Below are 23,718 nucleotides of genomic sequence, written 5' to 3'. Positions count from 1 at the left end.
ACAAATAATGTTGGGGAAAAGATCAAGCGGAGAAAGTTGATTTTGGCACAAAGGAGTCTTGTTAGCGTCCAAACTTCAAAAAAATTATAATTAAATTAAAATATTTTAAAGCTAATAAGATTTTATTGATTCGTTTCCGATGCGAGGCTCCTAATTTTATAAACAAAATAAATACTGGCTGAAATAAATATTGGTTTAAAAGAAAAATCTGCAAACAAACCGTACAATAAACACTTCCTTTTCTGCTCACCAATCGGCTCACTGGGCTCCGTAGTTTCGCCCATCTGGAGGAGCTCGAAGAAAACTGAAAGGAAAATAGCAAATACCTATTTCTTAACTGGACAAAATATGGATAATCATAAAACGGAAGGCATAGCAAATGCAAAAGCAGCTTCTCTGAGATGGAGAATCCTTCGTCAAGCCCTCCTTCGTCGCTCTCCTGCCCCAATTTCAGGTTCTTACTTTCTTCTCTAAACCAACCAAATTGCTCAAGTCTAATTAGCTGCCTATAACTGTTAATGTATCTCGCAGATCACCAATCTGTAAATGCCATCAAGCGCATTTCCAGGAAGGCCAGTCATGGATTCAACTTGATTCCTAGCCAAGTAATTGATGAAGATCCAAACTCCAGAGAAGCGTGTATATGCTACACGTTGCCCATTAATGGATCGCCCAAACTTTTCCTAACGTGAGTTAATTTTGTTTCACTCTGAGTATTGTATTGGCTGTACTGCTTCTCTTGCTCTTTCAGGCATTTCTTTGAACACGTTCTAGACTTTAGATTGAAAGGCGGTTGCATACAAATACTATGGGACTGTGTATTCAGAAGAATAAACTATAGTATTTGAGTTTGGATGTTGCTAAAATGGAATTTCTATGCAGCCAAAGGATGGATGGGCGTGCTGATCTCAGTGATTTTGAGCTCTCTAATAGATACAATGTCGACAACACTGGGCTTGTCTGTAAGTTTTCTTTCGCATTTATTGTGGTTATTCCCAGAGCTATGATAAGAACTTTGAGCATAGAAAGCATGTTTTAGAATTACATGGTTCCTAATCATTGGCTGAAGCAGAAGAGATCTCTCTGGCCTATTGTAGGGAAGCTTCTAGTGCGAAGTTGACTCTTGCATCTGTTCTAGTGAGAATTAAGGTTCTATACCTATTTTTTTATATGAGGTTTCCTCCAGGAAATGACAAGTAACGATCTTGTTTTGTGATTTCCCTGCCATGTTTTCATTTCATGGAGTCTTTCTCACCATGAATTTGTCTCCTTGCTTACAAAATTAAATAAAACAAGAAAGGGCCAAGGGGGAAGAATATGATTAGTTGTAAAGGATCATCACACAGACATGACGTCACCCTTAACTAAATCCCCTTGGTTTTTTTTTCCCCCCACTTCTCATCATTCTACCTTGACAAAAAGTGTGAAGGAGGTAGTTCACTTAGTTTGCATAGCACAGAGGATTGAGGGAAGGGATAGTGATGTGCTATGGATGTTTCAGGCTGGAGCAGTTGGAGGAGATTCTGACTTTTGAGACCAAACCGATAGTTGCTGTTTTAAAACTGTCAAAACAAACTGGACATGTTTGCACATAAAAATCAAATTGAACCGAACCAAATCAAATACAATCAGAATATCATTCTTTTTATCCAACTTTTGAAATGCTTTGAGGAAAGAAAAAATCTTTTATTTTTCCGGTTCTAACTACTAGGTTTATTAGATAACCAGCTCAGGTTACTACTAGGTTTATTAGATAACCAGCTCAGGTTATCATAAATATTTACTTCCTTATGTAGAAATATTTAAATATTAAAAATAAATTATTATTACTATTATTCAATACAGATTTGAGTTGCTATTGATTTTGGTTTATGAAGTGGCAATTTTATTTCCTTCAAAGTTCACACCATATTGCAACTTTTTTTTTTCGAGTGGCAAACACAAACCAACTGCCAAATTGTGACTGGATTGGCAGATTGAATTTAATGATGCATACCCCTCAGAGTGAGAGTATTGGATGGGAGAGGCGGCTTGGCTATGGGGCCTGAATTTTGATGAAATTTGAAATATGTCAAGCATGGGGCCCTCTATGATTTTAAGATGTCTATCTATTTTATTTATGAAGATCTGCTCTAAGCTCCTGCTATTGTTTGAACTTCTGCAATAGTATTGTTTTTATTAGCTAATACGCTAATTTAAATACAACATGATAATAGCAGTTGGTATGTATCATCATCAGAAGTTTCTTAATATGGTGTTAGATATATGAACTGGAAGATTCAATTCAAATGTTAGCTGGAGAAAATCCAAATGGTTCATCTGCCTAATCAATTATTGTTGTTTTTTCCTGTTTATGCTTATGGTTCTAAAGTCATCTTGTTATACAGGTAATTGGCCATCAGAAGAAGTCCTTGCTTATTTTTGCTTATCACATGCTGACATGTTCAGGTGTGTAAAATAGCATTGCCCTGTGCTTTTCAAGTTTCCATGTATTTTGACTTGTTTTCTCGCTATTGTTTGTAGTTCTGCTCAATAAAACGTCTTCTATTATTTCCCAAAGAAAAAACAGAGGTTATCTGTGCTGTAGGAGATTCTGTTTACTTGGGAAGACTTATGCCGCTGTTCTGTATTTTTGTTTCTTGCTTTTCAACTTGTGTGCCTATCCACTCTACTTATTTGTCCTAATTCCTTGTCCAATTTCTAGGTTAAAAAGAGTTATTGAGGTTGGTTCTGGCTATGGTTTAGCTGGATTAGTTATTGCTGCAACTTCTGAGGCAGTGGAAGTTGTGATCTCTGATGGAAATCCTCAAGTGATTGATTGTATCCTTTTGATTTGCATATTCTCGTGGTTATTATGTAAGAGAACTTATCCATAAATTTTATGCTCCATTTTTTTATGGAATTTATTTCAGGTCCAAAGATGGTTTAAGGCAGTTGATAGATTAACAAGTGTGTGTAATGTGGTTCCCTTATAAATTTCTTCTTTTCTTTTAGTGACTATCAAAATTTAGAAAAACTTTTCCCTCTTGGAGAAGTCATTTTCCCTAAATATCATATGATTTTCTCTTTAGCTAGGAAAATATTTTCTATTGACTAATTTTCTAAATGTTCCAACTCTCAAAAGCAAATTGTTATAGAGATGTATTTGATGCAGAAGAACTGGAGCCTTCATATGAAAGAAGTTAAATATTAAGTTTTCAATCACTAATTGAGTAGGGAATTTAGCAGCAAATCTTATTCTCAAGTATATGTGAAGCAAAGAAATGTACGAGGCCTAAGAAATTGAATGGTGAGATGCTGTAAATTGGGTTTTGTATGATGGCAATTATGACATGAAACATTTTGCCAGTCTTTGACTATTTATTTCTGGAGACAGCTTTTTCATTGTCGTCAATGCCAACAGCATAATAATTGGTTGGATTAGCTGGTGAAACATGGCATGAGAAGTTTGGATGGCAAATTTGTTTCTCAAATGTAGGTACTGGCTTTCCATGTGAGGCAGTGTTGCTTGCTGATGTCTGATTCGTTTGTTTCATTGGAGGATAACCATGAGTATATATTAGAAATATTCGTAATGTGGCTCGACTTCAAAGCTGTATCATTGCATAATCTTATTGCAAAATATGCACTGGAAAAAAAGTATATAGTTTAATTGAGGAATTTTTCGTTGCTAATCCATTGGCACTAAACGTAATTATCAAATTTTTAATTGTTAATTTTGGATGGCAATATATTTACTTTTCTATTCCATGGAAAACATGTTAGTTATGTTGTTAATTAGAACGGATTATACTTTATTATAATTTCCATTTCTAATCTAGATACATCTCTTAGTGATCTACCTAGCTTTGTTGTCATCGATCCTTCTAATTCTATCTTTATTCCTTGAAAAATTTGCAGCCATTTTTCAATCTTAAATGGTAATTGCCCTCGATTCATTTATTGCCCGTAATCTCAATTTTTTTGGGGGGGCTTAGGATTGGGTTTTAGCGTGCTTTAGACTTGAGAATGAGCAAGATGTGGAGTGACTCCAACCTGGTCTTATTCTCGCTTGCTTTCAATCTGTTTTATGCTGCCTGCTTATTGTATCAAAATACTCTATATTTTGTTTTTTTTTTTTTTCTCTCTTGTTTGAGGACCATTAGTTTGATTATACATTATTTTAAATTAGAAGGGAAGATTTATTTTGACAATAATTATCATGATTTTAGGCTGTTAATTACTTATGATAGTTTTTGGTACATGTTCTTGGAGATGTAACTTCTTGATGTGCTAAGCAGTTAAACTGTTTAGTACTAAGGTTGTGCAGTGAGTTACTTTACTCGTGCAAGCGGAGCATCACTGTATTGCTAAAAAGTTTTCTGGTAACCTTGCCAAATGGTCACTCTGCTTTTTCGTTACTATCTTCTTGTTTAGTTGTTGCGTGCACTTGCATGCCTGGGTGTGCGGTGGTGACAAGCTCCATTCTCTTTTCTCAATTATTTCTTAGATTCACATGGGTTGTCCTTAACATCCAGATATTCAGCGTAGTATAGATTCTAACTCTGGGGCATTTGGCGGTACCAAAGTAAGGAGTATGACACTGCATTGGGATCAGGCAGAAGCTTCAAATATGTCTAACAATTTCGATATCATTGTTGCTAGTGACTGGTAAGTTTTGCCTCTTTTAACTTTCCTATCAATAAATTTGGACCGCATTTTACATTTTTGTTTGTGCTACAAAGGGGCAAAAATATCATATCAACTGGATCAATTGAATTTAAACCTTGAGAACTGTTAAAATTGTTTGAAGTGCCATATAGTCCCAAGTAACTTCTTATTTATACTATTGGATAAAGACAAGGTCTCATGCCACGGTGCTAGTCATAGTTAGGGTGCATCACTATTCAGTTCAAACCGAAAAAACCGGCCGAACTGAATTAATTTGAAAATTCGGTTCGATTTTTTATTTATTTAGTTTTTAGTTTTAAAAATTTTAGTTATTTCGGTTTGATTCGATTTTGATCAGAAAAAATTAAAAAAACCGAATCGATTAGTGATAATAGTATATTATTTTTGATACTATAGATAGATTAGACTATAATTAAGGTTGAAATATTTTAATGAAATTTTAGAATACTAAAAATAAGGTGTAAATAATAAAAAATCAATATAGAAAACCCAACTGATCAAATCAAACCGAATCGATTTGATTCGGTTTCTATCAAAATTAATTCGGTTTGGTTTTCATAAATACTAAAATTTTGATTTTGAACCGATCCGACTGAATGCTCACTCACAGCAGATCCAATCTTTGCATATTCAGCTGTAAATAACATGCCACATTCCCTAACCTATCTAAGTGATGCCTTTTTCATTTCCACCAATGCATTTTTTTAATAATTTACCAATACAACTTTGCAAATGAGTTCTCAGTCTAATTGGGGAAAGGAAATTTATGTCACTCACAATTCCTCAGTGGACTGAAGACGTCAAATTCTCCAAGGTTCCAATGACATTAAACCAAAAGGCACTTGTGCCCTTATAAATTGTGAGAAAACCGGTTGACTCGCAAGCATGCAGTGATGTGTAGTTTTCTTTCTTATTATGTTCATCTTATCTTCTTCGTATTCATTTATTAACATGATATGCCATTTTTTAACAGCACCTTTTTTAAGGAGTTCCACAAAGGCCTTGCGTGTAGTGTCAAATTCTTGCTGAGAAATGCTGGGACCTCAGAAGCAATATTCTTCAGTCCTCAAAGAGGAAATTCACTGGATAAGTTTCTAGAGGAAATTGAAGAAAACGGCTTGCATTTCTGCGTAACAGAGAACTATGATACAGAAGTTTGGATGCGTCATCAGCGGTTCATGAATGGTGATAACTCATGGCCCAGCTATGAAAAAGACCACTGTTATCCTTTACTCGTCAGAGTTACATTATAGACCTCAAAAGCCTTCTATTCCGTTCATATGTGTGTATATTTTCTGCATGGATTGGATGACCCGAAATGGCAAAGCTTGGATGGCAACCAGTTGTTAGTGGTAGGCAACAGTTCGTTTGCCTATTGCACTATTTAGTCTAGTGTCTTGGTGGGTTCCATTATCACTGAAATTGTATTCCTCACCACTACATTTTGTAGGCCCCCCTGCTGGTTTGTGTTGAGAGTGGAAAGGAAAGCAATCGGATGCTGTTTCTGATCTTAATTGGTTATGATTTCTTTTTCAACTTATTAGTACAATATACAATAGGTCCATGAAGCTTTTGAAATGAGATTCCTTATCTTCATTTTAGCATCTAAGTTAAAAGCATTTAGATATGACCATCCATGAGTAAACAAAGACCTTCCAACTAAAGGACGATTGAAAACAAAGTCAAAAAGCTATCCGATGCGGTGAATCAACTAAACTAAAATTCATTGGAGGAGGAAAATTTCAGTATTTGCTTTTTAAAGTTGCAGCAATGCACGTGCCATGTCTGTGAAGAAGAAAGATGAACGTGCCTTGGCCTGAATTATTTGCTATTTCTGGAAGTGAAACTGTTTTTGCAGGTTTTCCAGTTGCTGTGCTTATCTTTGTTAGATGAAAGGGTTCATTATAGGTATTAGTCGTAAATTTGTGCTTTTTGAGCATAAAGTCGAATAAGGCAAAAGATTATGCTAGTGATCATCAATACTTCACTGTCTAATGCAATAAGATAAATGTGTCGGTTAAAGATCTGCTATCAGAATGTTAAATTGTTGTTTTATCCGCTAATGGCAAAGTCATTTTACGAAATATGATGTTCTTGTAGTGCTGTCTTTATTGGAAACTCCATGGATGATGCTTATTGGTTGCTTCAGAACTGTTAACTAGTATAGCCACCAAATCAAAGTGTCTTCAGCAGCCACATTGTTTGGCTACATGATCTGATCTGTCCACGGGATTGCTTTCTGTGTCCTTTCCTTTCTCTCATCTGTTTTAAGGTTATTGGCTGAGGGATAATTAGGCAAAGTAGCAACCTGTTCTCCTCTCTCTCTTTTAACTATTGTCACAAACTATGTCCTCCTTGTGAAAGCTATCAGAGAAAAAATGTGTATTGCATTCGTTGTATACATGATTTTATATATACAGCTCTGACCAATGGGAAAGTGCCAGCTCTTCTATTAATACTAACAGCCTAAAACAATTATTGTTATTAGTGCAACAGAATTACACCTATCTCTACATCCCCTCAAAGTTGGAGCAGGAGGAGATATATACGTCAACCAGTAACAACTTGGAGATAGCGTGGAGATGGGATGAAGGAGAAAGAAGCATAGTAAACATATCTGCTAATTGTAGAGAGGAGCTAACATGAGATGAAAAAATGAAACTCTTTTGAAACTGATCATGCACAAGGTTACAGTCGATATCGAGATATTTTGTACATTCGTGAAAAATCAGATTTGCAGAAATATAAAGAGCAGTCTTGTTATCATAGGAAATAAAAATGGACTGCTTAACAAGAATTTGAAAATCTTTCAAAAGATATGAGAGTCATAGTAATTCACAGATCACAGTAGCTATTGCATTGCTTAACAAGAATTTGAAAATCTTTCAAAAGATATGAGAGCCATAGTAATTCACAGATCACAGTAGCTATTGCATGATATTCTGCCTCAGCTAATGATTTGGAAATAGTAGCCTGCTTCTTTGTTTTCTATGAGATAAGAGCACCTCCCAGGAAAATGCAATATCGAGTTAAGGATTTGTGTGAAAAAGAACATAAGTCCAATCAACATCATAATAAGCTTGTAATTCTAAGCTACTGTTAGTAGGAAAATATAATCCTTTGGAAGGACAAGATTTTGTTAGTATATTTGTCCTAAGTCATTATCTTGAACTTTTTGTAGGTAATTTGTTTATTAATAAAAGAGGTTTTATTTTCATTATTATTTATTTGCATGTTGCATAATAATGATTAATATCTTTAATTACTTATTATTATAATGATAATAATAAAATATGACTAGTATGATTATTGATTGATAATTATGAAAATATTATGTGTATATTAATATAAATCAATAATTATAAATGTTTATTAGAGAACAAAGTATTAGATGAACTCACATTGAGATCACTACATGGGTTATTGTTATAAGTACTCGAATCTCAAGATAGTTATATTTTAATCATTTGATTTAAGATTGTCATAGTTTCCACAAGGACTGTTATGACATAACCAAACATTATCTTTAATCGGATAATCGTAAAGATTACGATCGAGTATAATAGATAGAATTTAATTTTATCTTTTAGAGAAATATCTTATGGACCCCTCGACAAGTGAGATTGAGAAATGCATGGCGGTGTTCAAATAAATTGATAATGTGATCAATATCATTTTGTTTTATCAGTCTATTTAGAGATCGAGAAATCATAAGTTTGAACATTATGAATTTGACATTGACCATTACTTATATATTCAAACTAGATATCGTGTAACAAAAAGATTAGTACATATTATGTTTATTAGACTTTATCAGACTATCAATTCTCATATTAATTGGGTAATTACAACGTCTTGTTAGAGGCCGCTTATAATTTCAAAGGCTTGTATTTATTTCATTTAAATATCGTGTGATAAATAGATTAATACATGTTCTATTAGCATCCATGTCTCATTTGTTTCAAGGACTTGTATTTCTTGTTGCATTGCTTCTATCCATCTGGGATCTTGGGATGCTTGGAATAGGTAACAGGTTCTGGTACAACAGCTACATTATGCACATAAGAATGTCTCATTTGTTTCAAGGGCTTGTATTTCTTGTTGCATTGCTTCTATCCATCTGGGATCTTGGGATGCTTGGAATAGGCAACAGGTTCTGGTACAACAGCTACATTATGCACATAAGAACAATAATTTGGATTAAAAGAGACAGGTTGCAATACATTTGTATTGAGAGTAGAAGAGTGTCTAACTGCCAAATGAACAAAATCACTGAGCATGATGGCTCGGCATGTTGTCGAACTGATCTTCGTACTGTAAGAGTAACAGTAGATGAATCTTCATGAGGTGAAGTTTGATCAACAGGTGCTAAAATTGCAGTTTCTGGAATGGTAGGAGCAACAGTTTCTGGACTGTGAGACATTGAATCCACGAAAGGGCATGGAATAGTAGGACCAATTTCTGTAGAAGAATGAGATTTAAATGGAAAAACCGATTCATAAAATATGACATCACGGCTAACAAAAAATGGAGTGTGTATGAATATCATAGAGCTTGTAAGCTTTATGATGCAAAGAATAACCAATGAAGATTGATGCTATGGCCCGAGCAGCAAACTTGTCTTTCTGAGGTGTAATATTTGCATCATAGCACAAGCAGCCTATCACTTTCAAATGTTCATATGAGGGTTGCCTGTTGTGTAACATTTCATAGGGGCTCTTCCAAGACAGTTTTTCTACAAGTAACCTGTTAATTATATAAGCTGCAGCCAAGACACATTCAGACCACAAATAATAAGGAATTGAAGCTTGAAATTTGAGAGCTCGTGCAATGTCCAATAGATGCCTGTGTTTTGGTTCAACGACTCCATTTTGCTGTGGAGTATACGGACATGTGAGCTGATGAGCAATCCCTTTTTCTGAAAAAAATTCTTTGCAGTGTGAATTGACAAACTCTCCACCATTATCAGTACATATAGTTTTGACAGAGGTGTTATATTGAGTTTCAACAAGTTGTACAAAGATTTTAATGTTCTGAAAGGCTTGACTCTTATACTGCATCATATATTTCCAGACAGCCCTGCTAAAGTCATCTACGATGGTTAAAAAAAAAAACTGTGCACCAGTGGCAGAGCGCACCCAATATGGTCCCCAGACATCTATATGGATCAGCTGAAATGGTTCTGACGAATGGGAAGTGCTATGTAAAAAAGGCAGGCGATGCATTTTTGCAATGGAACATATATGACAATCAGCTTTAGTGAAAGAAATGTGAAAAATATGTTTCATCTTTTTAATAGAAGCATGACCGAGTCTTGTATGTAATACAGAGAAATCCACAGCTGAATTACAAATTGAACTTCCTTTATTAATACTGTCAATAGGAAGTATGGTATTTACAGAATGAAAGTTGGAGAGATGTCTTTGTATAGTATCCACTTGAAAGCTGTGATCATCCAGAATGTAAAGACCCTGTACAAGAGGTGCTACAGCCACAACATTCTTAGTCCTCTAGTCCTGGAAAAAACAACAATCAGTGGTAAACGTGAGCGACAACTCAGTAGTTCGCAGCAGTTTTGACACAGACAATAAGTTGTAGCGATTAGCTACAAACAGAGTATCAAGCATTGACAGATGGATCTAGATGCACGCTTCCAGGAATACGAACTTGAGATATCGTGCCATTTGGTAGGTGCATGTTTATGGGAGATAGGAGACTGTTGTTTGAAGTAAGCAGGCTTTTGTTGCTGGTCACATGGTCAGTGGCTCCTGTGTCAATTATCCAAGAATCTCTTGTAAATTTCTTAGTACAGCATGATTCATGCTGTAGTGAGTATATTTACCAACACCATGATAGGGACTTGCAGTTGCTGAAGCTGCCATTGGTCCCTTTCCTTTGATCAGCATTTTTCACTTCTTGCTGCAGCGTTCCAAGTAAGCAACTGATTTCATTAATCTTGCTAGATCCATCAACTGGAAAATCTTCCATAGGAGTATTTGCCATGTAGGCTGTACGCCTGTTGGCTTCATTAGAAACACTGGATCTTGGCTGCTGTTGATTGCCTCTTGCGTACTTCTTGCCTTTATACCATTCAGGATATCCTACTAATCTAAAACTTACATGACCTTCAAGATTACAGTCAGTACAATAACCTTTCTTTTTCTCAAATTTCTTTGATTCTTTCTTGAAACCATGTGAATGTACCTACAGTCCCACAGACTCAACAACTTGTGAACAAGAATTCATTACTTGTTTATGAGCTTCTACTTTCATGATCATAGAATACGCCTTATTTATCGAAGGCAGGGGACCAAGAAGCAAGATTTGATTTCTTGCTTGATCAAATACATCAGTTAATCCAATCAAGAATTGCATGAGTTTTCCTCTGTTAGGTATTTCTGCAACTTCTTTGGCTCCACCACATGTACATGGTGGCAAAGGAGATTGAGTTTATATATACAGCTCTGACCTAACTAATATAAATAAATAATTAAAAAAACCTTAATGATATGCTGAGGGGTTGGGAAAAATTAAAGTTGAAAGCATAGAAATCTTCTGATATCTTCAAGTTAAAAGGTGGGTTTGTTTACTTTACAAGTTGAGTTGGTGAAGCATCACCTCTCACCTCAACTCCGCCAAAGACTGGAACCTGCAAATGGGACAACCTTACATTGGCTTCTTCAACTTTATTTCCTTCTCTTACTACAGTGTTTGCCCCAAAAGTTTCCAACATTGGCACATATGAAAATTGCCTCTGCATCACTTGTTTCCTTGATTGAATTTGATGCTATACTTCTAAGAAATCCCACTTGTCTTTTTTTCCCGACCAATCGTTGTTGAATATTCATAATAGAAGCATGTATCAGCAAGTAATTGAGATTTTTTGAATTGCAAAACTTATCTGCCACGACTTGAATTTCTATTGCCACTCTTGTCTTTTCTTCACCGTTATCTCTAAACCTATAATATAAATTTTCTATTTTTTATTTTTATTTTTTAAAATCCCAATCTTTTTCACTTTTCAAATGCCACTAACCGCCAATTGATCAAATCTTCAGAAGGAAAAAAATTTCCAAGAAAGTAATGATTGTTATTAATATCTCAAGATATTATTTCACTCGGGAAGAAAAAATTTTGAAAGTAAATGCAAATACTAATAAAATATTAAAATTTAATTTTGGCCTCTTAAAGCTTAACTTTAATAAAATAACGAATGAATATCTTAGATTTTGTTCCATGGTACTTGAAATAGACAGCTTCTTTACTTGTATTTTGACTCATAACCAATGGAAAGAGTTGAACAAAATTAAAACAAATAAAAGATTAAAATTATTTTATAAGTTTATTTTTACTAGGCTAAAATATAAAAGCAAATATTGAATGTTTCCTTATCTCTACTTTCTTAAATTATCCTATCCTTTCTTTTACTTTTAACTTTGAAGGCCACTGCAGGACCATAGAAAAGAGAGAAAAGAAAATACAAGCAAATGATCTAAGATAAAAGAGAAATACACTAATTTTTATTTCTAAACTAATTAATATAAATATATGCATCATTTTGGAAGTGGGTTTTGCTTACAAATATGATTTGATTGGTCCCCATACATATATGTTGATTATTGATTCCTTCTCTCCCCTTTCTTTTCGTCACAAAAAGTATTGATTGCCAATCTCAAAGGTGATGGATTAGGGAGAGAGACTAGCTACAATCCAATATTGTACCAAAGAATCAAAGATGTCACCAAAACAAGTGCAAATTGCACAACTGAAAGTGGGTAGCTTCTTGTTGAATCCCCAGTGGCCAAACTTGCTAGCCATGAGCTTGCCAACTCTGCCTCCTGTACTGCCGCTGGCACTGTCCCTGTTGCCTTTGGAGAAGAATCTCTCGCTGATTTTAGACTGCACAATTTTTTTCACCGTACGCTATTTATTTAGTAAAAAAGTAATTCAGCTGTTCATACCATTAAACAATCTCATATTGAAAAAATTATACAATAAAGTTATTGTACTATATAAAATAGACAATTAAATAAAAATAGTTATTTTTTTTTAAAAAATACTAACTTATTGTTATATTTATTATTAGATTATATTTATATAGTTATTAATTTTTTGTTAACTTATTATATTATATAGTCAATTTCACATGATATAACTGCTCCGATTTGCATGAATCAAGTGTTCTTACCTGGGCAAGTTGGGGCAAAATGTGACCCTGTAATCAGCGCCAGTACACGTAAAAGTACTGGAAGCATCGTCATAAGCGTAGCTGTATGATTTCGGACACGCACTCTTGAACATTTCCGAGTACGTCGAAGGTTTACAAGTTGAAGGTGTATTATACGCGCCACTGCAACAGTACTCTGGGTTCCCAAACGCATCACAAGCGCTCCGGCATGCTCCACCGCCTTCAACTTTCAGCTCATTCGGGCACTTCCTGTTAAGGTCTGTCACGCATCCCGTCGACGCACAAGCACCTGAGCCTCCATTTACATCGACTACCATTGGCAAGTTATAGCCATCGACGAGGCTGACGTCGTAGAAATCTTGTGTACCAGTACCGAGCGTGAATTCAGCTAAGGTGGCAGGTGGAGTAGCACTGTTGCCATTGCATTCGACTTGGGAAGAGCCACAGTCAGCGGTGGCGCAGGAGCCGTGGCCGGAATCGTCGAAATTGCAGCCAGTTCGTCCCCAGAAACGACCGGACCAACCTGTCGGTACCTGGAAAGTGCGAGAGCTGCCCTTGGGAAGCTCAAAGCCTGTCGTTTCTAGTTTAGGGCTGCCCAGAATTCCAGGCCATACACTGTAATCGCATTTGTTTACAAGTGTGAATGTAGCAGCTGAAGCACCTGAAAATTAATAAATCCCAGTATTAGTTATTGAATTTTCAGCCAATAATTCACTCAATATGCATCATTAGACTAATTCAAAAGAGAAAAAAAGAAAAAGGAAAAAGGAGATGCAATTCACCTCTGAAAATGAAAAGAACCAGGCAGAGAACTACAGTGCAAGAACAAGAAACAGAGGAGAATAAAGAAGCCATGTTTTTATTAATCAAGCGGTTGAAGCAAACAATTCTTTTTTGGTTAGTAAGGCAAGCATAAGAAGGAAAATAGCTGTGAGTAGACGGCGATTAATTAATGGGTAGACATTTGTGTTGATGATGTGATTGGTAATTAATGGAAAGGTAATGAAAAACAGAGGAAGAATAGTAACCGAAACAGGGTATTTCGCTACAATAGATGGCAGGAATAGAAGATGAATGAAAAATCTCTTGAAATGAATTACCACCCATAAAATTTTCACAAAGATTAAACTCCACTCTCTCTCTCTCTGGTGGAGGAGAATCTCAACCGGAGGCTAGAGAGGTCCGGTATTTATAAGAACAGAGGAGAGGTATCGAAGAACAGACCGCCACAATGAGAGGCGAAGAGGAAAGAAAAATCCACTTGGGAAAGATTTTTCGTCTGTTTCTGGTCTACTTAGAATCTGCTTTAAAGGGTCACGTGTCACCAATGTGTTAATTCACTTGGTCGGTTAACTGATAAAAATCTGCTCCAGTGCTTGTCGGCTGCACCAGATCTTTCCTTCTTATTGGATTAAACGACATCGTTCTTCTTTTGAACGGTTCAGGAATGAGAGAATAATTAATTGCACATTATTACTTTATGAAATTATTGTTTAGATTGGCTCATCAACTTGTAATCTTTTTGTATTTTCCGACTCAAATCCATGATTATGCGTGTGGGACAGTTTTCCTTTGTTTTTTTTTTTACAGATTTTTATGTGCCCATTAAAAAAATTACACATTTTTACAAAGTTAATTTTTTTACAAAATAAACTAAATTAACGCAATCTTTATTTGCGAAAAATAATTCGTGTATTAATATAAAAGTATTTTATAAAAAAAATTATTTTTTATTTATATTACTAAATTTATATATAATAATATTAATACAATTTTTAAAATGTAAAAATATTTTTTTTAGAAAGTTATTTTCTTTAAAAAAATTATTTTTTAAAATATTTTAAATATTAAAAAAATATATAAAAAATATTTTTCTCAAAATAAATAAAATTTTAGTTTTTTTATTTTAAAAAATACATTAATAATATTTTTTTTAAATAAAAATTAAAACTTGAGGTAATAAAATTCGAAAACTCTCATATTTACTCGGATATATTTTTTCAATAATTTAATTTTACTTATTTCAGTTATTTGTAATTTGCAGGTATAATACATTATTAAAAAATATTTTTATTTTTAATTAATATTTACAATTTTAAAATATAATTATTTAAATTTTATAATACTAAAATAATAACTATTTACATTCTATAATTAATGAAAGAGATTAAATAGTAATTAGATAACAACTATTTAATATAATTTTTCGTAAGTAAAATGAATAAACAATTAATTTTATTAAATTAGAAAGATTAAATAGTAATTTTTTTTTATCATAAAAATATTAAAAAATAATTATTTGCTCTATACTGGCAAGGAAGCAATTGGGAGGATATAAATGGAAGCACAAGGCCCAAATGTGCATACTTGATCCTACAACCATGTAAACAATTAATTGCTTATTCGGGTGGCAAAGTCCAACAACGAACCGGAAAGGAAAGCAAAATTGTACATATGGAGTGAATAATTTGATTTATATAAATAAAATTTATTATTTAATCGTATGGGAAAATTAATTAGTTAATTTTTAATTTTAAAAAATATATTAAAATTTTTTATATTAAAAATAATTTATAATTTTTTTTAATATTTAACAATTAAAATTAATGGAGTGAATAAAAATGATTATGCCTCAAGACAAAGAAATGAAAATGATGGTACATAGAATAAAGGATTTTGCGTGTGCACACATCATCATATGTAAGTTCTACTATTTTAAAAAATTAACGTTAAATTTTTTTCATAAGTGTTATATATATTCTATACTAATTGAAATAACTAAAATAAAAATTTTAAATTTGAGCCGTGTTGCTTTTATATATTTGAAATTTTAAAGTGAAAATACATATATTTTTTTAATATTAAATATTGTTTTTAATACTGAAAAAGTCATAAATTTAAATCTTAGTTGCATCCCATTATTATAAAAATGAATTTGAAGAAATTTTGATTTCCAAAGCAATGGGGACGTAATTTTTCCTATTCTTTTTTGGTCTGCTTCCATGTAATTGAAGAACAAGTTGTGCAAAAACTTTAAAGAAAGATAAAAATTTTGAGAGCAAAAAGCTTACATGACAAGAAAACATGCAGTTGTATGAATTCACTCACAGAAAAAGCTTTATACAAAAATTAAAGCTCACACTTCACTTGCCACTTCCATTGAAATTCGTTGGTTGTTTCATTTTTGAGTGGGACACTTCTGTATCAGCTTTGCCAAGTAATAAGAATGATTTTAATCTAAAAAACAATCCATTATAAAAGTTAGATTTGTTAAAAACTCTTTTAATGCTTATTCTTAATTTTCTCTGCTACTTTTAATTTTTTAAATTAATTAATCTCATTTTCCTATTAAAATCAAAATCTTAATTAATCCGCAATATTTTATTAATATTAAAGTTTAAAAAGTCATCGATTGATCATATAAAATTATATTTATTTATGTTAATTGTCAAAATTAATGATATTTTAAAGTAAACTAAAAAAAATGACACGAATAATTTAGTATGATAATTCGTAACTAATTAATTTAATAAAAATTAATTACATATCTAAATAAGATTCAACTCATACAAATTTAGTTTATTATTTTTAATTATAATTTTTTTTAATAATCAAGTGTTTATCTCATACAACAAGAATTAATTAATTAATTAACAATCCTCTTTATATACAAAGATGATAGATAAGAAATATGAATGAAATAGGTTTGGGGAAAGTGGGTGATAACTTGATGAAATTATCAAAAATTGGGCAATTAATAGCTTTCTTATCAATAAGGAGACTAATGGGTGCTTTTTTCCTTTTGAATTCCTATATATATACATACACACAGTTCCATCAACATCTATCTCAACTTAAGGTCTCCCATGGCTCCTCCATGTGCGTGTAAAGGATAAGATTTTTTTTTTTTTTAAAGTTCAGTGAATTTTGTAGCCATCTCCAATCTTCTTTAATAAAGTTCGTTTGACGGCATCGATCCCACTACTGACCATTTCCATATTAAAATAAATCATTCTTTGTGATGTAGCTCCTCAATAAATATATATTCCATCAAATTAGTATCATAACTTGAATAAAATTACAAAAATATTATAAATAAATATTAATTAACAAAATTAAGTAAACTTAAGAAAATCGCTGGAACTCTACCACTCAGACGGTGGTTGGATTTTTGTACTCAAAACCCATTAGAATTTAATGTGCAAGTTAGATCATCATCACACAATCCAAATTATATTTGGACAGATTGAGTAGACTAGTGGCCGATCTCATCATAAAAGAATCAAATCCCCTGACTTGATGGGTCAATGAGAAACAGATCTTGTTATACTACGACTCTACCAGCGTGAGCGTCGGATGTAAATTAAATGGCTGTCTGACGATGGCGAAAAGATAAGTACGTCTATACGTACAGTTCTATATAATAGCGACAGATGACACCGTAGAATATTTCAATTATACGTTATTAAAAAATAAAAAAATAAAATAAAAAAAAGTTATAAACCATTTAAACTAAATTTGCTCACACGTATTAAAATTTTATTTATTTTTAATATTAGATTCACATAAATATTTAAATTTTAATTATAACTAAGCCTAATAATAATTATATATCTTAAGGCACTAGCAAGTAAATCAACGATGCTTGAGAAAATGAATTGCCTTTTTGAATTGATTAATTGCACTACCTTATCCACTTATGGGTGAAGACAAGAATCTTTGAACGTGCTAACTGAGCATTTAGCTTTTCCTAGTCATGGAATTGAAGAAAATAAAGATTAAACATCACATTTCACACACTAAATTCGACATGACAACAAATCCATGCGTGTTTCTTAAGATCACATATTCATGTTTTCATACACTAATTGCTAAGGAGTAGCTTAATTTCCCATGTGAAAGCAACCAAATTGACAGTGATACATGGAGACAGAGATTTAAAATTTTTTTGGGTGATAATTATCAGCTTTTTAATTAATAAAGTATTATTTTAAATGAAGTGATAATATGTATGTGCACGTGTGGAAAAGGAAAATATAATTGAGAGAATTGACTGATCCCTTTACTTCTTTATCCCTTGGACCTCAAATCAATAAGAGGTCCAAGTATTATTTTATCTTTTCTTCCTTTTTTTTTTCAATTTAAATACTGTAAAGATAGAAAATATTATATTTTTCTTCTAAATTTTATATTCTACGTTTCCAAACAAGGGCTAAATTGACTAAAGGAATAAAATTGTGGGGATGGTGAAAGATTACATTTTGGAAGGTAGTATAGTATGACAAGGCCCAAAGTATAGTTTAATAGGCGTAGGGACAGATTCGGAGCCTGATTAGTGGCGGCGGTTCTGCAAAACCAAAGAGATTCGGTGCTCTGCATAAAGCCTACCCCCAGTGGGCAGTAGCCCACTCCTGCCTAATCTCCTGCTTAGTCAATCAAGGACTGGCACAACCCTCAATTTCAACCAAACACACAGATTCGTGGATGCCCAACAAAAATAAATTAACCCACCAAAATGATAAAATATTAAGAATATAATATCCCACTCACAAGAGGAGCATCTCCTCACATTAAACTACAATAATTCATTTTCATTTTAAAAAATTAAAATTTATGATTATAAAAAATGAGAGGGAGTTCACTTTTCTTTTATCACTACACATTTTTAAATTAAATCATATATTTTATTATTCAAACTAAAGAAAAAAAAATTGTAAATTTCAAAATGGATTATTTTATATTAAAATTTTTTAATATAATAATAAAAATTAAAAAGAATAGTTAGATAAGAGGTCGAAGGATTATGAAGTAATCAAAGTTGGCATTAATAGGCAGAGGTTTAGACTACACAATCCAACAACTTGAGAAAACATTAAACTATTACATCCTCAAAACAATTAGGGAAATAAAATCAAGTAAAAATTAAGGCACCCACTTGCTGTTATGCTCTCATTTAGCTGCAACAACTTGTTGTTTCAGTGTCTTTATCCAAGTCAGAAAGGTGACTGCTGATTCAGGCATACCCTTTTGCCCCACTCTCTTCCATCACATCTTTGCTCAAAAAATATCATTACTAAAACTCCCAAATTCTTTGTGGGAGTTGGGCACCAACACTGTGAAATATGAAGGCCAGGCCAATTCTTCAATTTCAGCATCTGGGCTTCAAACTTGAACTGATTGGAATATTGCGTTGGCATCTTTGCTACAATATTTACAGATGAGAAAAGAGTTGGCCTGTTGTTGAAAGTTGTGGATGGTCAATAGAGCAGCTGCCACAAACGCCAAATTGCCGCCATAATGGTGATGGCCCCGCTAAACAGATAGGGTGACGTCCTATGAGTGCCGCCTGAGACTTGCACCGCTTCTGGATACTGTCCATTTGCCGATTTCAGACTGCAACCACCGCCACCAAATTCACATTATCAAAAAATCAATTTCTTTTTTCATACAAAAAGACAACAAATGAGACGTGCTGCCCATTTCATTGCCAAAGGATCAGAATTGGAGAATGGTCCCATCATAAAACACTACCGACCTTCGTAACTTAAAAAAAAACCTAAAAATTTTTCAAGTTAAAAAAAAGTTAAAAGTATATTAGAAGATTACTATTTTGATTATATAATTAAATAGTTATTATGCAGTGGAAGTGCAATTTTTACCTGGTAGAAGGGGAAGGACAGAATGTAATGGCATAGTCGGCGCCGGCACAGGTGAAGGTGCTGGTTCCATCATCATAGGCATAGCTGTAAGCTCGAGGGCAAACATTCTTAAAGAACTCCGAGTAAGAGCTGGGCTTGCACGTATTCGGATTCGCGTACGCTCCACTACAGCAATATTGAGGCTCCCCAAACGCATCGCATGCGCTTTTACATGCCACGCTCTCCCCGTTTTCACTGTCCATTACCTTCAGCTCCGACGGGCATGCATTGTTCAACTCCACACCGCAGCCAGTCACCGTACAATTACCTCCGGTGCCGCCTTGTGGTGCTATTAGCATTGGCAGGTTGTATCCGTCGACAAGGCTGACATCGTAGAAGTCAAGCCCGTTAGCTCCATTAAGAGTGAATTCTGCGAGGGTGGCAGGAGGAGTAGCGCCATCACCGGAGCATTGGATAGTGGATGAGCCACAATCACCAGTCAGACAAGTAAATTTGCCAGTGGTGACATCTTGGGTGCAGAGAGTTCGACCCCATAAACGGCCAGACCAGGAGGCTGGCATGGAGACGGAGCTTGATTCACCGGGCTGAAGAGCGAAACCTGTGGTGGGAAGTTGTGGAGTTCCAGCGTTTGAAAGAATACCTGGCCAAACTTGATAGCTGCACTTGTTTGTGATTGTAAAAGTAGCCGAATATGCACCTGTAAATGCAACAGAGATTAAATGAGAAATTTTATAACTCTCCTAATTAAGTAGAACTAATAAAAAAAATACAAAATGAGATGGTTAAATATGGGAGGGAGTCACCTGATAACAAGAGAAGGAAAGTAAGGAAGAGCAGAGGAATGAGGAGGTGAGCTGAGGCCATTGGAGAATTTGGCATGGTATGAATGTTGGAAATGAGAAAGAGATTATATATGCAAGTGTAAAAAGGTTATGGGAAAGCAAGTGGAGTTCATGTGGTGAGAGTATGGAGCATGGGGACCTATTTATAGGCAAAGCACATGCAACCCAATCCCAGTCCATGGGATGAGTCGGTATGAGTCTGAATTAATTTATAATTTTAGAAGAGTGCGTGTGCGGTTTCTTAAGGCAAAGGGAAAAATGGTTGTTCCCTTCCTCCCCCTTGACCAATGACGATCTAAAGCCAGAGAGAAAAATGACAAAATAATATTAAAGAAAATTGAAAAGTGTACGCCAGGGCTTTGGAACTATTCGAAGAGTGCATTGAGATTCTGCGAAGTCTGAGGTAATAAGGAAAGGGCGGCGACTGCAAGGTCCTCAAGGGCAGGATACAGAGAACAAAACAGGCCATGTGAAATTTGATCACATGATTGGTGAAGTTAAATTATGTGTATATGGTACTAGACTTCAATTGAGGAGAAGTCATTGAAAGGCGAGAAAGAAAACTGCCGTCGTCAGAGGTCAAACCAATCAATTAGAAGGAAATTACATTTTAGCTATTCGTGCTTCCGGGTTAGGGTCCAGGACGCAACTGCTCCTCTCAGCCCCTCGGACTTAACGTATAGTGTCACGGTTCAAAGGCGATGGAACCAAAGGGCCCATAATTTGAAGGAAGATTGGCTTTACATATGGTTGGATCCAATTCTGCATTGGCCCGTGGATACTAGAGGAAACTGGCATAGTTGAAGAAAACAGGTAGAATTTGCGGGTCAAAAGGGCTAGCAAGCGAGGTTCATTAAGAGACTGGGCAGGCATGGAGTTCAGCAGGCCAGACGGGTTGGCCAAGGCAATGGAGGTGATCTGGTTAGTGGCAGGCCCAATGGAGTGCAATTGGGCCAGTCCAGCACAGGGGAAGGTGCTAGAAGCCAGGGGCGTCGCCAGATGGAAGGAGGTTCAATGGGACTGGAACATTCGAGAAGGTTCCAGGAGCATCTGGAGATGTCCAGGCGCAAATGAGGTTCACTGGGCACGCTAGCAGGCCGTGCGCACAAAAGGAGCGCGATGGTGGGCCGCACACACAGAGGGAGCGCGCTGGTAGGCCGCGCACTGGGACGGTCGTGCAGGCAAACGAGGTTCATGCGGGCTGGAGGACGCGTGAGAATTCCAGAAGCTTCAAGGATTCTCCAGACGCTGGTGGAAGTTGCTAGGCGCGGGCGGGCCAAGGACGGGCGAGGCGCGCGGGCCTGTGGCACGCCATAATGAGGTTCAATTCTGCCAGAATTTACCAAAAAATTTCAGAAGGTCCCAAACAGATCTCAAACCGCCCAAACAGAGGCAGACACGTGGAAAATTACCAACTACGTGATTAAATCGGCCAAGCACCCTCATTTGCCTATAAATACACCCATTGGTAGCATTTTAAGGGGAATGGAAGCCTCCTACACCTAAAGAGCCATTGGGACACTTTGTGAGCACTTTGTATAGCATTTGTGAGCTTTTCTGTATTCTTGCCTTTTACATTTTTTCCAAGTGTAATATAAGAGACATTTATCTAATTCTCTTCCATTCTAGCTAGTTTTAACTTGTTTTAACTGGTTTAACTCTTCACAACCCTTCAATTACTTCTTGCTGCGTGTTTGTAAGGTTAAGGCTGACTTAGCTCGACGAACTGAGCTGAGTGCAGCACTGCTGGAGTGATTCAGCACTGCTGGAGTGATTTTTGGATTGGGATCGCTCAGCACGTGACAATAGAAATCAAACTGAAATTATGTTGTGCCTTTTTTAGGTTCGGGTGACCCTTGGAGAAGAGGAAAAGGCTTGCCACTTGCAGTTGTTAAAGAGGAAGCAACTTGACCATTTGCTGGCATGCCATGAATCCCATCCTAATTTTTGCACTACAGTAAGGAAAAATGTCGCCTAGCCTCAGGTACTAGGCAGAATTTGTAAGCTCGTACGGGGATTGTGGGTTTTGTTGATACCCACACCAATTCCATCCAAATCCCAGGACGCCCATGCAAAGGTCAACCGTCAAGTCCTAAGAAAAAGCCTATTACATCATTATAACGCTGGCACGGAAGCCCAATCCTGGAATTTGAAAGCCATGTCCCCATCTAACATGTCCCAAAAGAGCAACTACGCAACCAAAACATAGGAAGAGACAGTAGGGAAATTAGAATCAATAGAAAACTAATAGACCTCCTGAGGAAAGATAGAATTCGTTGCTTTCTGATCCTCAGCGTAGAAATGCCGCGTACAGAGAGGAGGCCTATTTAATATTTTATTATGAAAATACAAGGCTTTGCTTCGTGGAAGCATGCCACGAAACTGCTGCATTGGAAAGCCACTTGATCTTCCCAATAATAATAATAATAATGAAACCTGGCAAGTTAAAATTAGAGAATTTTATCTCATTTTCCTTTCGTCTTATTTACCTTATAGTGGATCTCTCCTTTACCATCTCCATATTGTAGATATGTTTGACTTTTACTGTTTTTGCCAGAGCGATCTTTAAGTTGAGGGAATGTGGAGCCTAGGCATATGAGATCCAGCAACCGTTATCTTGTGCATTTGACCGATGGTGTATGCTTGTTTTGGCCATAGTGCAAATCTAAATTAGTGGGTCTTGTGCATTTACGGTACCACACGCTTTCGTGCTCGATCCCTCAGCCTATACAAGATTGAAATGGTTAGGATCTCTTTATCCCCCCCCCCCTCCCCCTCCCCCTCCAACGCCCAACGCAAGCTTTCTGGGGATCACCCCTTTTGTCCTGGGTTCAGTTGCTCCAAGTTATGGGCCGGTGATGCTGTGAATATGGTTCTTTTTGCCTCCTCTCTAAGGGTAACGAGCTTGAGGATGCTTCTCAGTGAACATCGTTGCCCTGGTACTGCTTTTCATGGTGGAAAACTCTCAAATCAATGCCTACTCTCTTAGTGGAAACATCTGGACGGCAGCTGCTTCTCTTGGCAACCGAATCCCCTCCACGAGTCGAGTCCTCTATCAACCTAGAGTTCTTTAGTACGGGCCTAGGTTTTGGGCTATAGATTCTGGCCATGTTTTAGTTTACATCTTTCATGAGGCCTTGGGTTATAATTCTGCCATTTTTAATGAAATTCTAATCCTAGTTTTATTTTTTGGGGGTTGATTTTGTCGCCGAAACTATCAAACAATTTTCACTACATATGCCAGCTTGCAAACTATAGCTAAAGCCATCCAAAACCACAAGACAGACTACCGGGCAGCTTTAACGATACATTGAGCAGAAAATACAGACACATGCAACAGCTTGTTACTCGGCTATAG

General features: G+C 35.4%; 3 protein-coding genes and 1 long non-coding RNA gene across 5 annotated transcripts; 2 read left to right on the top strand and 2 right to left on the bottom strand.

Moving 5' to 3' along the window:
• Window positions 1–107: 107 nt before the first annotated feature.
• On the top strand, window positions 108–6,280 carry LOC110609829 (calmodulin-lysine N-methyltransferase). Its single transcript, XM_021749649.2, has 7 exons — window positions 108–454; window positions 532–688; window positions 883–962; window positions 2,388–2,448; window positions 2,705–2,820; window positions 4,518–4,650; window positions 5,645–6,280. Exons 1-7 carry the CDS (start codon window positions 349–351, stop codon window positions 5,922–5,924), a joined length of 933 nt encoding a protein of 310 aa, XP_021605341.1. The 5' UTR covers window positions 108–348; the 3' UTR covers window positions 5,925–6,280.
• On the top strand, window positions 2,827–4,121 carry LOC122723120. Its single transcript, XR_006349994.1, has 2 exons — window positions 2,827–3,289; window positions 3,377–4,121. It is a non-coding gene; the product is annotated as an uncharacterized LOC122723120 (long non-coding RNA).
• A 5,884-nt stretch (window positions 6,281–12,164) lies between the features above and the next one.
• Window positions 12,165–14,104, bottom strand: LOC110609743 (thaumatin-like protein 1). Its single transcript, XM_021749524.2, has 3 exons — window positions 13,642–14,104; window positions 12,860–13,520; window positions 12,165–12,570 (listed from the first exon to the last, which is right to left on the bottom strand). Exons 1-3 carry the CDS (start codon window positions 13,712–13,714, stop codon window positions 12,375–12,377), a joined length of 930 nt encoding a protein of 309 aa, XP_021605216.1. The 5' UTR covers window positions 13,715–14,104; the 3' UTR covers window positions 12,165–12,374.
• A 4,554-nt stretch (window positions 14,105–18,658) lies between these two features.
• LOC110605927 (thaumatin-like protein 1) lies at window positions 18,659–23,117 on the bottom strand. Of its 2 annotated transcripts, XM_043954095.1 has the most exons (4): window positions 22,850–23,117; window positions 20,322–22,550; window positions 19,519–20,215; window positions 18,659–19,252 (listed from the first exon to the last, which is right to left on the bottom strand). In XM_043954095.1, exons 2-4 carry the CDS (start codon window positions 20,395–20,397, stop codon window positions 19,117–19,119), a joined length of 909 nt encoding a protein of 302 aa, XP_043810030.1. In that variant the 5' UTR covers window positions 20,398–22,550; window positions 22,850–23,117; the 3' UTR covers window positions 18,659–19,116. The 2 variants fall into 2 exon arrangements, with proteins under 2 accessions (XP_043810030.1, XP_043810031.1); XM_043954096.1 differs by lacking the exons at window positions 18,659–19,252; window positions 22,850–23,117 and adding an exon at window positions 19,260–19,415 and having other exon boundaries at window positions 20,322–22,831.
• Window positions 23,118–23,718: the final 601 nt, after the last annotated feature.

The sequence above is a fragment of the Manihot esculenta genome, chromosome 2 (assembly GCF_001659605.2).
Source record: "Manihot esculenta cultivar AM560-2 chromosome 2, M.esculenta_v8, whole genome shotgun sequence".
NCBI lineage: Eukaryota > Viridiplantae > Streptophyta > Magnoliopsida > Malpighiales > Euphorbiaceae > Manihot > Manihot esculenta.
The sequence above is the reverse complement of the archived record's forward strand: the minus strand, read 5'-3'. Positions and strand labels throughout refer to the sequence as shown.